This window comes from Bos grunniens, chromosome 4 (genome assembly GCF_055505025.1).
Source record: "Bos grunniens cultivar Pamir isolate PY7600 chromosome 4, Bosgru_T2T1.0, whole genome shotgun sequence".
Lineage (NCBI taxonomy): Eukaryota > Metazoa > Chordata > Mammalia > Artiodactyla > Bovidae > Bos > Bos grunniens.
Window position 1 is genome coordinate 89,639,692 of NC_141168.1, and position 16,204 is coordinate 89,655,895.

At 41.8% G+C, this 16,204-nt stretch overlaps 1 protein-coding gene and 1 long non-coding RNA gene across 2 annotated transcripts in view; one reads left to right on the forward strand and one right to left on the reverse strand.

Annotated features, from left to right (window-relative positions):
• Positions 1-16,204, reverse strand: part of DNAH11 (dynein axonemal heavy chain 11) — a 369,573-nt gene that overhangs the window by 17,668 nt on the left and 335,701 nt on the right. The window contains exons 74-76 of the mRNA XM_086397406.1: positions 11,362-11,589; positions 5,991-6,182; positions 2,312-2,431 (exon numbers count right to left, since the gene is read on the reverse strand). Coding sequence (XP_086253532.1) covers positions 2,312-2,431; positions 5,991-6,182; positions 11,362-11,589 — 540 coding nt within the window. The remainder of the gene's footprint in view (positions 1-2,311; positions 2,432-5,990; positions 6,183-11,361; positions 11,590-16,204) is intronic.
• Positions 8,969-11,143, forward strand: LOC147374511 (uncharacterized). The gene is made up of 2 exons (XR_015162840.1): positions 8,969-9,626; positions 10,829-11,143. It is a non-coding gene; the product is annotated as an uncharacterized LOC147374511 (long non-coding RNA).

Sequence of the window (16,204 nt, forward strand, 5' to 3'; positions counted from 1 at the left end):
AAGATGGCAAACAAGCATCTTCATTCTGAAAACCTCACCAGATTGTCCAGGAAGGGCGGCTACCTGTATTTCTAAAGGGCTAACACCTACACCAGTGATGCCCCTCAGGTTGCACCCTCGACATTTCTTTTCCAGTTGCATGAATGGGAGTTCAGCCTTGTGCAGGTTCATGGACCACCTCAGCTGGCAACAGTGACCGCTCCTCATCCTCAGGCCAGGACCAGAGAGCTGCTCGCTCTGCCCCTTGACCTCCACTATCACTCGGAGGTGGCAGGTAAAGGTGGCAGGCCCGATCCTGTTTATCTTTCCCATCTCCATGGTAACCTGCTCCCAGACCTCCTCTGAGGAACGACTTCCGATTGTGCTGAACTGAAAGTGTCTTTCTGACCTGTGAAACCCAGTTCATTAGAACTAAGGAAAAGACCAGGAGACTCACAATCAAAAGAAACAAGTTACGGTCACATGGCAGGAAAGTATATTTTCCCTGCCCCATCCCCAAATTGTTCCACATTATTAAAAGCAGCAAAGAAAAAAAAAAAAAACCAATCTGTCCTCAGTTTCCTATATGAGACTACAGTACACCATGTTTTCTAACACACGATCATATTTCTTCTTAGAATGGACTTTTGAGGAAGGTGTCATGCTTTTATGACATGAAGTTCTCAATAAATTATAAATAGGAGGCTGCTCAAACTATTTTAAAAAACACACGGCACTGCTTTACACACAGCTGGTGTCTTGCCCAAGTGGGAGAAGAAATGGCATGGTGGAGGGTGTTCTGGCATTTCTAAGAAATAACCAAGCAATGGCCATGAACCTGCTACCACTTTCAGCTACTTCCGTATGGAACACAAGAACCGAATACTTTTTCCAGGAAACCCAGCCCCAGGCACAAACCATGTGGGTATCTGGTCTACACAGACAAAGGGCTGGTAAGATAAGACATGGGAAAAAAGGGTACCTGGTTTCTTTATATTCTAGAGCAGGGGGCTCTGCCCCTTCCCCACAGAAGGAAGAACTGTCCTTTTAAATCACTGCAGTTTTATTGAGCACATAGTTAGTTAGGACATAGTGATCAAAATTTAGAATACTCCATGGCTTCAACTGATGTTGAAGCTGACACTCCAATACTTTGGCCACCTGATGCGAAGAGCTGACTCATTTGAAAAGATCTGATGCTGGGAAAGATTGAGGGAAGGAGGAGAAGGGGACGATAGAGGATGAGATGGCTGGATGGCATCACCGACTCGATGGACATGGGTTTGGGTGGACTCCGAGAGCTGGTGATGGACAGGGAGGCCTGGCGTGCTGTGATTCATGGGGTCACAAAGAGTCAGACACGACTGAGCAACTGAACTGAACTGATGGCTTCTGCAACAGAGAACAAACTATAGATTTCACTTACATCAGAGCCCCTGAATTGAAATCAATACATCTGCCTAGAAATAGATACCCATAGCTGGGGCCCCTGCCGGTGATAACTGAGTGGCCTGGGACAAATCACCATGCCCCTGCCACCATCTCTAAAACAGGGTGACAATATCAGTTCTGCGTAACTTACAGAGTTATTTCAGTAATGCAGTGGGGTTGTGCATGTAACAGTGCTCCCTATGGGCAGAGAAACCACCTGTGTGTGTAAGTGTGTGCATGTGTGTGTGTGTGGGATGGATCTTGTTAAAACTGATTCTCATCTTATGGGTCTGAGATGGGGCCCAAGATCCTGCATTTCTAGCAAATTTCGACTCCCAGGAAGGTGGGCCAGAGTATATTCACAAAAGGCCAAGAATCTTCAGTAGCATTCAAGGACTATTAACATAGTGACATCAGTTTTAAAAATTCTTAGAGAAAGACAAACATATGATGCCCCTTATACATGGAATCTAAAAGATATGGTACAAACGAACTTCTTTGTAGAAGGAGACTCACAGACTTAGATAACGAACTTCTGGTTGCCAGGGGGAAGGACGGGAAGAAGGGATAGTTAGGGAGTTTGGGATGGATATGTACACATTGCTAAATTTAAAATGGATAACCAAAGCAAGCCAAAAAATAAATAAATAAAATGGATAACCAACAAAGACCTACTGTATGGCACAGGGAACTCTGCCCATTGTTATGGAAAAACCTAAATGGGAAAAAGAATTTGTGAAAGAATAGACACAGGTACATGTATAACTGAATTACTTGGCTGTACGCCCGAAACTAACACAACATTGTTATTCAACTATTATCCCATCTGAAATAAAAAGGCAAAACAAAATTCATACTAGAAGTTCTTTCTCTAAGAAATGATTTTTTAAAAATGTCTTACCAGAGAGGGATTCATGAATTCTTCTAAATACGTACAGCACAGTTTGCGGTCCCAGTCATCTGTGATGTGGCCCCCATACATGATCTCACCAAAGAGGTAGCGGAGGTCTTCCCACGGGACCTGGTGGGGATCAGGCAAACGTTCACTCCCGGCGCCAGGGCAAAGGCCTCAGTCGACTGACAGCAAATCCTCCAGCCCCCACCAACAGAAGCGTTTAAAAGAGGTCCAAAAATTAGAATTGAACTGGCTGAGAATTATTTTCAGTGTGTGTGTTAATACATTCAGTAAAAATTCACTAACACAGAGCTTTATTCTTAATTTTTTTTTTTGTGGCCACACTGCGTGGCATGTGGGATCTTTGTTCCCCAACCAGGGATTGAACCCGCGCCCCCTGCAGTGGAAGTGCAAACTTTAACTGCTGCCAGGGAAGTCCCAACACTGAGCTTTTAATGAAGACTTTAAAGCAAACTTGAGTTATTCCCAGAACATGTTTAAACATTCAAAACCTCATCTAAAAACCAGGAGAAGCCCGCCCTATGTTGGTTGATATGGCTTTTGAGGGATGACCTACTTTTACGATCTGATCTGTATCAGGTTTTTATGATCTGATTCAGGAAAAGAAAGAAAAACTGCAGTTTGAATTTGGGGTATACTGAGAATTCCATCACCTTCCAGAAATCCAGGCAAACCAATTGAGTTTGTCACGGACTGAGGGCTCGGTTTATGGTGTGGCCAGGCTCCAGGACTACCCTAAGGGCTGCAGCTAAAGGCTGTACTGTGTTTTAGCACGGAAATCACGGCATCTCCTCTTTACCGGGCTTCACAGGGTTTGAAGCCCCTTCTTTGCTACCCTTTAGCTTCCTCTGGGTTTGCAAAACATGCCAGCTTGTGATGGAGCCTTTCTAGACAGAAACCTTTATATCCTCGGGGGCAGTATATTGCTTCCCAGCAGTTCAAGTAAAAACTTAATTATAGCCTTTGAATTGTTGCATGATGTGACAGAACAAGTAAAATTGCCTCAACTATTCCAATGCACTTGCTACAGGTTTATTAGAATTTGAATAAATGAACCTCAAATATGTCTTTAAGTCACCGCGATGTGAATGAAAAAGAAAAGTGGCTACAAGGCACCATGCTCCCTCCACCATGCCATGGACTACTTCCAGAGAGCAGAAAGGGATGGGAAATAAGATTTCTTAACTTGATTTCTGTGATCACGTTTAATTAATGCCTTCTATATATTATGATTTGATACATGGCCCCCTCAAGATTTTAATCAGCTACAGATCTGTTCTGCTTAATAATTGATTTTCTTCCCCCAAATCTTGATTTTTGTTTTCTACATATACATTTTTCTGGCATCCTTCCCTTGGCATGGTGATACACCCTGAAAAAAAACAAGGGAACTTTTGTTATTCAATAGAGGGCCTCTTGAGCAGGTTGGAATGGGAGAAAGGTACTGTTACAGAGTAACAATTTTTCTTCCTACTTCCTTGAGGCTTTTTAAAACCAAAGTCAGAAGTTACATAGCTCGATTCCCAACCTTAAATGCAATCAAGTGATATTTTCAATTAAAGTCTTCCAACCTTGACATTCAAGAATTTCTCTATGGTGAGACTTATAAAATTTATATGGAAGAACATCAAAGTTCTTATAAGAGTTAAACCATGGGGGGGCCTTCCCTGGAGGCCCAGTGGTAAAGAATCTGGTGCCAATGCAGGAGACACAGATCCCTGATTCAAGAAGATCCCACGTGTCGCAGAGCAACTAAGCCTGTGTGCCACCACTACTGAGCCTGCGCTCTAAAGCCCGGGAGCTGCAACTCCTGAGCCCATGTGCTGCAACTCCTGAAGCCTGTGTGTCCTAAAGCTTGTGCCCCGCAACAAGAGAAGCCACCACAATGAGAAGCCTGCACTGGGCAACTAGAGTAGCCCCTGCTCTCTGCAACTAGAGAAAACCCTGCACAGCAACAAAGACCCAGAATAACCATAAATAAATTAATTGATTAAAAAAATTTAAATGTTGGCATTCCCTAAGACTTAATCTTTAAATCTCTCCATCACACTCTGTACCCTTGGTGATCTCATCTAACCACATAACTTGAAAGATCATCTATCAAATGCCTACTTCCAAGTTTATACGGATACCTTCTTGAAAAGGGCATCGTGTACAAGGAAACTATGTGGGCAAGTCAACTTAATTCCCAAACCCAAGTAACTCGCTTCATGGTATGTGGTGAATGACTTGGGTCAAGACATCTGAGAGACAAGACGGAGTGTTTAAAACCGGAAGCTGTGCTGATCCTGGGACCCCCGTGGGAGAAGGAGCAGGACACAGCAGGAGTCAACTGCTCAACTAGTGCTGCCAAGCCCAGGACGTGACCGGGAGACACGCAGCAGCTCCTCTCCTACCCCGCTTCATTCCTACCTCGACTGTGCACAGGATGCGGCTGAAATACGGTAATATGCCTGGTCCTGGCCTCCTGGGACAGGAATGAAGGACTTAAATGAAAGTATTAAGTGGTCTATTTCGTTTTCCACCCAGAACTATGACAATAATCATTGTTACCTGCAACATTTTAAACAAAACATGCTAAGATCAACACACAATGCTGTTTATTAAACTGGTCAAAATATGCTCAAAGTGAACTTCAAAAATTTAAAAAATGATAGCGACTATCACATACCATACAGAAGTAATTTATCTTGAATACAACCTATTCAACATGTGTTCCTTGACAGAACACATCCATGTTACTACGTACAAAGTGTACATATTCTGATAGTGGTCAAACCATCCTGAAAGCTTAAGAAAAATTTGACAACAAAAATTATAACAATAGTTACCAAAAGAACAGCAACAACAAAATATTTATACATAGAAACATTGGTTGAATGGTTTTAAAGGCCTTTTATAGAAAGTGTGACCTAGAGCCTAATGCCTGGTTGATTCAGACAAACACATCTCACTTTTAACAGATTGAAACTTAATGGAAAAAGTTCCCCTTATGAGGACTAAAATCCTTACAAACGGTTCATCCTTTTTGAAATCCAATCACGGAGTTTGTAAGAGTTTACACAAATGTTCTTGATGAAGCATTCCCATTCCCATCTGTAGAACACATTTTAGCTATGGAATAAAATCATTCATCTACCTTTAACTTCAAATCAAGGGGAACATTACTGAGAAAGTCACAACAAGGTGGCATCCTTAATACATAATAATGACATATGCAGGAAATGCACCATTATTTATACATGTGACGCGCTGTAAATTGCTTCCATCATCAGAACTAATTGTAGTGATTATTAATGCAGTGTTATGAACTGTCAGAATTGCTGTACGTAATTACATTTGTGCAAATGCTTCATTACCTGCCTAATGAATCTGGCATATATGCACATGTAAACCACTGTTTTTGTTAACATAATGAAGGACAATTTTTTTTGGTACTAAGCTGCTGATGTAGAACTGGTTTGACCTATCTTCTCAAGTCCGAGCATCCACTGTTGTAAAACCTTTGATCTGGTTTATTTTCACACTGGGCAGAAGATGCATATATAGTGTCAGCTATTTCAATAATAGCTTCAAAAGAGAAATTATGGTCCATTTGACAGTGCCCAAAGACTGACAGCTTCCACACACTCCCTGGAGAGGTTATCCGACCATGCACACTTACGTTAGGGTTTGCCTCTAAGTAGTTGTAGAGGACGCTGGCACAGATGGTGAGGTCCCCGGGACTGAACGGGTAGCGGCGGCTCCAGCCCTGGGGGCCAAACCTCAGCCTCCCGGCAACACAGGCATGGAAGTAGCACAGAGAGAAGAGGATGCTTTTAAACTCCTGCTCCTTGGAGCACACTTCAAGTGTATCCTGGGAGAAAAGAAAAAAGGAGTGATCATCTACCTGTATGGTTTCCAAGGGCAAGGGTCTGAGGTTTCAATTATCTTGTAGAGGACTCAGAGAGACCTAGGACAGAGGTGACATGCAGCTTTAAGCTGGGAGAGCATAAGAGGAGACTGTTTGGCACTTGCTAATCTGTTGCTTTAAGAGGAATGGTTTTATTCTGCTTCAGTTATACCTTTGTTCCTCTAGAGAATGAGACCATTCATTCTGACCAGTGGTAATACTGTGTGACGTCATTTTCCCCTGCAAAAATTTCCTTGTACAATCTGGATGACAAAAGGCCATCATCTTAATTTCATCAGTGTAACAGAATATAAGTGAATGCCAGCTCTCCATTCCTCCCAGTTCCATGGTAATACAGATGATCTGAGCACACGGCCACTCATCGCAAAATAATTTCCCAGCCTCTCTTGAAGCTGGATGTGCCACATCATAAGGTCTTTTCCAACAGAATTTGAGCAGAAGTGATGTGTGCAACTTTCATATCACTTCTTAAAAGGAAATTGCTTGCTCTGCTTGTCATTCTTCCCCCTTCCTGTGAGCTAGAAACGACACTGATTGGGTGACTCGGAAGCCATGAGTTAGGTATATGGCGGAGGCACCAACCAGCTGGGTGTGTGGTTGATTCCACAGACTAGAGCTGCCACTTAGGTGCAACAGAAATTAAGTTGGACCATAAAGAAGGCTGAGTGCCGAAGAATTGATGCTTTTGAACTGTGGTGTTGGATAAGACTCTTTGAAAATCCCCCAGACTGCAAGGAGATCAAATCAGCCAATCCTAAAGGAAATCAGTCCTGAATATTCATTGGAAGGACTGATGCTGAAGCTCCAATACTTTAGCCACTTGATGCAAAGAGTCTACTCATTGGAAAAGACCCTGATGCTGGGAAAGACTGAAGGCAGGAGGAGAAGGGGATGACAGAGGATGAGATGGTCGGATGGCATCACTGACTCAATGGACATGAGATTAAACAAACTGTGGGAGATGGTGAAGGACAGGGAAGCCTGGTGTGTTACAGTCCATGGGGTCACAAAGAGTCAGACACGACTGAGTGACTGAACAGCGACAAGAAATTATCTTCTTTGAATCACTGTAATTCTGTACTGCCCCTTGACTAATACAACTAATATAACCACCACCATGACAACTGGTTTTCTTCCAATGAACTGGAAATAAAATTCATTGTTGGGATGATAGACTGGCATATAGAAGAGTGGAAAACATATGCCCTGTATAGGAGATGTGTAAGATGTTTTTTGAAAACGCAGAGGGAAACCTGGCATGCCACACTGATACGGTTCTGGCTCCCAAAGCCATACAATTAAAAAATGAAAAATGGCTGTCTGGGGCTTAAAGGTAGTACTGAGCCATTCTCAGTTCTGTGAGGCAAATGAGGAAAAGTTGAAGACTATCTCTTCAGCTGATGCTGGGCAGCAGAGGACGATGAGGCCATATCAGCACCTTCTATCCTTTAAAGTGGTCAGATTACACACAGTCTAGACATTTAAATGGATCGGACAATGTGGGCATCTGCAAAATCTTTTTAGCCTGTTCTGGGTGGGAGTTCGGATCTGGCCTCCCAGGGCCTTTCAGTAAAAGTCTACACCCAGCCTAAATTTGTTCTCTTGGTCCAAGACTAGAAGAGTTTTTTAGTTCCTTTCTGTGTTGCTTTCATCAGAATCCCAGGTTACCACCAAATACAGTTCTAGAATTGGCCAGGCGCCAGACAGTACAGGCCCAACTAAATCACTAGGTCATTTCTAGGATATCTGTGGGACTTGAAAGTATATGACCATTACAAATAATTTTTCCACTATACATCAAGTAAAAGGCAAGCTTGTGAAAGGAGAGAAATCATATAATTGGAATTAATGTTGACAGTAAAGAATCTGCCTGCCAATGAAGGAGACAGAGGAAACATGGGTTTGATCCCTGAGTTGGGAAGATCCCATGGAGAAAGAAACGTCAACTCACTCCAATATTCTTGTCTGGGAAATCCCATGGACAGAGCACCCTGGCAGGCTACAGTCCGTGGGGCTGCAAAAAGTTGGATATGACTGAGCAACCAACATTTTCAATGTTGAAGGATATAAAAATTCATTGCTTTTACAAGTAAGAAATTTCTAGGAGACCAAATAGAAGTGACATGATTTTACTTAAGGAATATCTAACTACTCACCTAACTCCTCCATGAATTACATACAGTCCCCAGAAAACCCAAAGTACTACAGTCAGCACATTGTTTCCATCTATACTTCATATAACCTGGTTTTAGCCTCAGTGCTAAAGAAGATCACAAGTCAGTGCCCATTGCACTATGCTCTGATAACATAAATGATGTTAGGAGAAAACACGAACTGGGCTTTCCAAGAAAAAGTATAAGTCCACCTAACAGTCCATATTCCAGGACAAGTGATCAAGTGTTCATATCAGGAAATATACAAATGACATTGTAAAGAGAGAACAGGCACTCACACATAAGTATGTTGCATGCACACAGATACTAATTTAATATGCACAATTACCAATTATTTGATTCTACTGCAAATCTTACAGAAAAAGAAATTTACATTTTTACTTTAAAAATCTGGTTATCTGCAGATGAAAGGAGCTCAAGCATTTATGACATCTCCAAGAGGCAGTGCTATTGAGCCAGAAGAGGAGGAGGTAGGTGGCATCCTAAAGATATGGTTCTTTACATACATACATACATGTAAATAATCGTCACTTAGTGATTATATTTACATATTCTAGAATGTTCAAGGTAGTAAAGGAACAATACTAAATGAACTTTGTTCACTATGAGTACACATGTCAAGATTTGAGGATACATCCTGATTTGGGGAGAAGATTAAGAATACAGATTATATTTGATTTGAAAATCAAAGCACGTAAAACAAACTACCCAAACAGAACAGTTGATGTGTTTAGATTCCTTGGGTGCTTTTCTCATCTAAGGACACCCAGGCAACAGGAGCCACTAGGACTCATTCAGCTCACCCAAAGGGGAACCAAGCTAGAGGGCGGTTAGCATCCTTGTCACAAGCTTTAGCAGATAGGATGACAGCCACAACATACAACATCCGGGATGGTACGCTTGGGAGAGGTGTCTATGAGGGACACCACTAACTGCCAGCCCCAAAGTGCCTTCGTGCTGACTTTTACTGTCCAACATAGAGTTACTTTCCCCACCTCTCTTGCAGCTAGGTAATGCAGTGTGAGTAAGTCTGACCGATGAGTTGAAAGAAGTAGTATGTACTAACTTGAAGAATGCATCTTTACAAGAAAACAAACATGTTCCCTTCATCATCTTCTCTGTTCCTTCTTTCATCCTACTTTCTGGAAAACAGAAACGGGAGCGGCCACTCTCACTGCCACCTGGGACCAAGGCAGCCCATCCTAGAAGCGTGGTAAGCACACTGGGCGATGACAAGTCTGTGGTGACAGAGGCGCTCTGAATGACCTGGCTCCCGATTCTCGTGTGATAGAAATACCTTTATAACCTTGTTCAGGCCACTGTTGTTTTGTACTTCCTTCATAAATAGCCAGCCATAATTCTAACTGATAAACAATGCTAGGAATCTATACACAGAGAGTCAGGGAGCACAGACTACTACCCTTTAAATATATAATCTGAATAAAAACTACATTTTTTCTAACATGACAACAATTCAGCATTTCATAAAAACCTCTTAAAAATTTTTTAGATATTCTTTAGAATATCTATTTGGGTGGTTTTTGCTAGATTTGATGCAAAGTTTATTTAGTGAATCACATTAAATGTCTTTGCTTTCACTACTTATGACTATATTTAGTCTTAATATTTCAGAGGAGCCTTTCCAGTAGATAAAAAATATTGTCCCTTAAAGTTCTTAAAAGTCTCTCCAATAAATGCAATCTTCAGTTAATATAAGTGGTTTTTCAAGGAGCAGTCAAAAGAACTGATACTTTCACAAACTAGAACATGCTGTTCTCACTGGAGAAGGAATTCAGGCACAAGCTCCGGGGATCTGAACATTCCTGTGGCGTATGCAACAATGTACATTTCCCTGGGGAGAGTGTCTGTAGTTTTACCTGATTATCAGAGTGCTGCTTACCAAAAAAAAAAGCTGAAGGGCAACTGGGCTGCAGCCTATGAAATGCTTACTTTTACAAACAAAGACAGCTGTTCTGGGGAGTTGGATAAATCCCATTTGAATATGTCAAACTACTCCTTTGTCTCTTTGGCAAAAAGCTCAGGAATGTCATAAATGGCAGGAATTATGACATAAGTCAAGGGATAATAAGATACATGCCTGCCTTAGTTCACACAAAAGGATAATTCAAATATGTAACAGATTCAACAAGAGTTTCTGAGTGCCTTTTGTTTATACAGCCCATCATGTAAACAGGCTACAAACTACTCAATTATTGAATTAGGCAATTAACTGTATTCTTCAAAACTATATTCTTAGGTGGCCAATTATTTTAATGCCTTTATAATGGTCATTTATATGTCCAGAGGGTACTAGATAAAAAGTTAATAAGCATGTAGGCATATTTTCGGAGTGTAATAATGTTTCTAACAGGAGGCTGAATACTTATCACCAAATTATATGTGTTTTCTCTTTAGGGCTTATTCTACTTCTCCTAATAAGAATGTTTTTTACTGAGGATTTCCAAGAAATTAGAGGAAGGAATGGGAGCTCACAGAAATGGCAACAAGGAAACTGACGGACTTGATTATAGCAGAGACAGATGTGGTCATCTGAACAAAGACACTAATGGTAATAGAATTATCATTAATTTATAAATGTATGAATTTGTTTTATTTTGAAAGGAGGTGAAAATGTAAATTTGAAGGCAGTATGGATATAATCTAAAAAGAAGGGCTTTAAATTTAATGATATCAAAATCATACCTAAAAATATTAAACATTATACCAAAACTCGCTACGTCATCGTCATCATCCTTCTCAACAACATCAATAAGAGCAATGGCTTTTCCTCTTTCTTTGGTTAGAAATACTAGTCTGCCATGTTTGTCTTTAATAAGCAAGTTTCTCAAAGAGGCACGTGATTGTTCATTCTCTTTATATATATGGCTGTGGTTTTAGGTCTCACAGTCTTGTGAGAAGACCCTGGCTTTGGGCTTCTGCTTTCTTACCTGATCAAAATTGTAGAGAGCAGCATGCAGATTGGCCAGCATCCCTGTGGGGGGCTCGTTAGTGATCTTGATGGAATTCTCCAGGAGCCCCTGAGGGATGACATGCTCGCTGGGTGTAGATGCAGACTCAGCACTCATGAAAACCCTGTAATCTCGGTGGCTTCCCTGGCTGAATCTTTCAAGCAGTTTCTCCAAGGTTCTCAGCCACTTGGCTACCAAATGGACATTCTGAAAAAGAGCATGGTTTATGACTGCTGTGAAATACTGAAGTACGTTACTTAAATTACAAGATTACAACATTTTCCCTTACAGAAATGTCTTGAAAACACAGAGAACCATGATTTAAAGTTTCCTTTATTAACACGTTAGGGGGAAGAAAAAACCACGACAGAATTGAGCACTGAACACGTTAAGTGCTCCAAATCACTACAGGTTGTCTTTGTAAACCAAAATCTCCTTCCAACACGCACCTACTTCCAACATCCACCAATCACTTCTGAGATGGAGGTCTTGATACTTTGCTTTGTTACAGTTCACACTCAATAACTGAGACTAATCTGGGTTAGTTTGACCAAGTATAAGAACTAAGGGCCAGAAATGCACCTGATCAGCCACTTCATTGTTACTGATGGAAATCTCCTCTACTCCAACTTCTACTCATTGGTGTATGAACTCTAACATGGAAATGAGGGATCAAAGACCAGCTGAGAAAGCAAGCAATCACTCTTTGTTAAGATGCGTTGTGTATTCCTAACATTATTTAACTTAAACCCCAGGGCTGTCAGAAATTGGGTAAGAAACAAATGTCACCACCATCACTCTTCGATTTTCAGTTTTACAATTTACAAATAGGCTCCTCCCATTCTAAACACCCACCATTTCAGCTTGGTAGTTGGTGCTATGAGAGATGTATAAAGATACCTCACATAATCTCTGGCCCTTGCTATAGTGACTGAAAATATCATCCCCAGGAATACATCATTATTTCCAACAAAGAAACACATTTACGATTATAATGGCTAAAGAAATAGAATGATGGCAAACAGGGAAGGGAATGTAGGCAGCTGTTTTGCAGGCAGCTCTGTTGCAGGAAGCAGCTCCCTGCAGGATACCCGCCTGTCTTGTCACATTAACAAAGCTGTATCGTAGCTAACTTTGACCTAGGTGCCCCCATGTCCTACTCATCTCTGGTCCTAGAACCCCTCTCAGATCTTTTGATCACACATTGCCTTACCTAACCTGTTGATTCTTCCCTTAGATCAAAGCAGCAGAAATGGAAAGTAAGTCCTTAGCAGATGACTAGATCTTTTCCCATCCTCCCCTTTAGTAATCAGGTGAGCAGACTGTGTAAACAATTAACATCTGAAGAATGACCACAAGGTGCTAACAAGCCTGCGTGCATTGCTGGTGGTGGTTCGGTAGCTAAGTGGTGTCCAACTCTTGCGACCCCATGGACTGTAGCCTGCCAGGCTCCTCTGTCCATGGGATTCTCCAGGCAAGAATACTGGACTGGGTTGCCATTTCCTACTCCAGGGGATCTCCCTGACCCAGAAATTGAACCCAGGTCTCCTGAATTGCAGGCAGATTCTTTACTGACTGAGCTATTAGAGAAGCTCGCAAAGGGGGATGGCAATAGATCTGAACCCCCTACCTCAATGATGAGCTGAGATTACTTTTTTTCCTTTCCCTTTAAAACCTTTTATCGCTGAGCCAAACCTTTGGAGTTGGTTCTGGGAGCTAAGTCTGCCTTCTCCCCAGGTTGCCAGATTTCTGAATCTGGCAATCTTTCTGTTCCTACCAGCACTTACCTCTCCAGAATTGGCTTTTGGAGCAGCAAGTGGCCAAATCTGAATTTGATAACAGAACAGTAATGTAGATATCTTTCTTCAAAACAGTTTTGTTGTAAAAAGACCTATGCCAATCCAGTGGTTGACATTATTAGGCTTTTCTCCTCCTAGGAGAATACTGAACATTGGAAGGTGTCAGGGCCTGAATCGTGTCCATCCAAGTACATATGTTGAGTCCTAACCCTCAGCGAAAAAGCAACAGAGTTCCAGAAAAACATCTATTTCTGCTTTATTGACTATGCCAAAGCCTTTGACTGTGTGGATCACAACAAACTGTGGAAAATTCTGAAAGAGATGGGAATACCAGACCACCTGACCTGCCTCTTGAGAAACCTGTATGCAGGTCAGGAAGCAACAGTTAGAACTGGACATGGAACAACAGACTGGTTCCAAATAGGAAAAGGAGTACGTCAAGGCTGTATATTGTCACCCCGCTTATTTAACTTATATGCAGAGTACATCATGAGAAACAGTGGGCTGGAAGAAGCACAAGCTGGAATCAAGATTGCCGGGAGAAATATCAATAACCTCAGATATGCAGATGACACCATCCTTATGGCAGAAAGTGAAGAGGAACTAAAGCACCTCTTGATGAAAGTGAAAAGAGGAGAGTGAAATAGTTGGCCTAAAGCTCAACATTCAGAAAACAAAGATCATGGCATCTGGTCCCATCACTTCATGGCAAATAGATGGGGAAACAGTGGAAACAGTGGCTGATTTTATTTTCAGGGGCTCCAAAATCATTGCAGATGATGACTGCAGCCATGAAATTAAAAGATGCTTACTCCTTGGAAGGAAAGTTATGACCAACCTAGACAGCATTTTAAAAAGCAGAAACATTACTTTGTCAACAAAGATCCGTCTAGTCAAGGTTATGGTTTTTCCAGTAGTCGTGTATGGATGTGAGAGTTGGACTATAAAGAAAGATGAGCACTGAAGAATGGATGCTTTTGAACTATGGTGTTGGAGAAGACTCTTGAGAGTCTCTTGGACTGCAAGGAGATCCAACCAGTCAATCCTAAAGGAGATCGGTCCTGGGTGTTCATTGGAAGGACTGATGTTGAAGCTGAAACTCCAATACTTTGGCCACCTGATGTGAAGAGCTGACTCATTTGAAAAGACCCTGATGCTGGGAAAGATTGAGGGCAGGAGGAAAAGGGGATGACAGAGGATGAGACGGTTGGATGGAATCACTGACTCAATAGACATGAGTTTGGGTAGGCTCTGGAAGTTGGTGATGGACAGGGAGGCACGGCGTGCTGCAGTTCATGGGGTCGCAAAGAGTCGGACACAACTGAGTGACTGAACTGAACTGAGCCCTCGGTTCCTCAGAATGCAGCTATATTTGGAACAGGTTCTTAAAAGAGGTAATTAAGGCTAAATGCAGTCATTAAAGAGGAGAGCATACCAACCCACTGCAATATTCTTGCCTGGGGAATCCCCATGGACAGAGGAGCCTGGCGGACTATAGTCCATGGGTTTGCAAGGAGACAGACATGACTAAGCGACTAAGCACAGCAGACATTAAAGTGGACCTTAATCCAATATGACTGGTGTCCTTATAAGAAGAAGAGATTAGTAGATAGACAGACAGACACACATAGAAGGAAGGCCATGTCAAGAAACAGGGAGACTATAACCATCTATAAGCCAAGGAGAAGGACCTCAGTTAAAACCAACTCTGCTGACACCTTCATCTCAGACTTCTAGCCCCTAGATCAATAAGAAATTAAATTCCTATTGCTCAAATGATCCAATCCATGATACTTTGGTATGGCAACCCTAGAAAACTTTTACAGTAGGTAAGGGCTCTCTAAGTTTTCTCACTTACTTGCTACTAGATGATAAGGAGAGTGCTTCTCACATCTAACTGTGCACTCATACAAGTAAGCAGGAGCAAAATCTATAATAAAAATCTGTTTTGCATGCTCAAATGTGTTCTAATTCTCTACCTCAAGGACCATGACAATGCCTTGCTTGGAAAGTTTATGTGAAACAAATGTAAAAATATCCCTAGGTGGTGACTTTGGAGTCAGGGAACAGAAAAATCTCCAAGCGCACCATCGCTGTACACAGTCACACTTTGGAATCCAGCCTGGGGACCATTCTTGAGGATACCAGCTTTGAGACTGGCTAGATATCCGTGGCCATTTGTCCAAGGGCAGCAGTGTTTGTGCAACGTTTATAGTCAATACACATATGTTGAAAACGACCCACTTTGCCCATGAAAAATGGTTTTTAATTCCATTATTTTAATTCACAAATCATCTGGTGTGCATGAGATAAAGACAGCGCCAGCCTGCTACCTTAGTTATAGTTTTCTGTGGAATGTGGGTTTTCTGACAAAACGCTAGTAGCTGCCTAAACATCTTGAGGGGGGCTGTTTCTGATCATAGTAATTGACTATGGTGGAGTCTGGATAAGAACTTATTACCATGTGCATACGTATCCTTTGCCCACGCCAACAAAACTGAATGTAAAATACAAATAATATAACAAGTTCTGATTATGCTGGTCTTGTCATGCTTCAAAGTCCTGCTCTTCTTTTAACTGCCAATCAAAGGGATACCACAAATCTTCGGAAACTGCAGAGTGTGGTGAAAAATAGCAAAAAAGTTACACTCTAAGTTTCTGGCTTATCACTAGGAACAAAAGTCTAGAATAGATACCCAAAAGGAGACCCTTCACAAAGTACAGTCTTTCAAGGCTTTTTTTTTTTAAATGGGAAAACTCACTACTTGCATTTTTGGGGGGAGGGGACAACTGGTAGCTCAGCACAGACATAGAACCGACAGAAACATTTTGCTGTGGGTGCTGTCCTCTCTTAGGAGATAGCTGCAGCCTCCCAGTCTCATGCAGTCTGAGCCTCTGGATGTGAGGATTTGCAAAGGACTCTTTCTTCTGTGGGAAGATCCCAGGGTCCACACGACTGTCCAAGCAACACCTGCTGGTTTTAGAAAAACAAACCCTCCACTGTCAGCCATTTGACTCTGTGA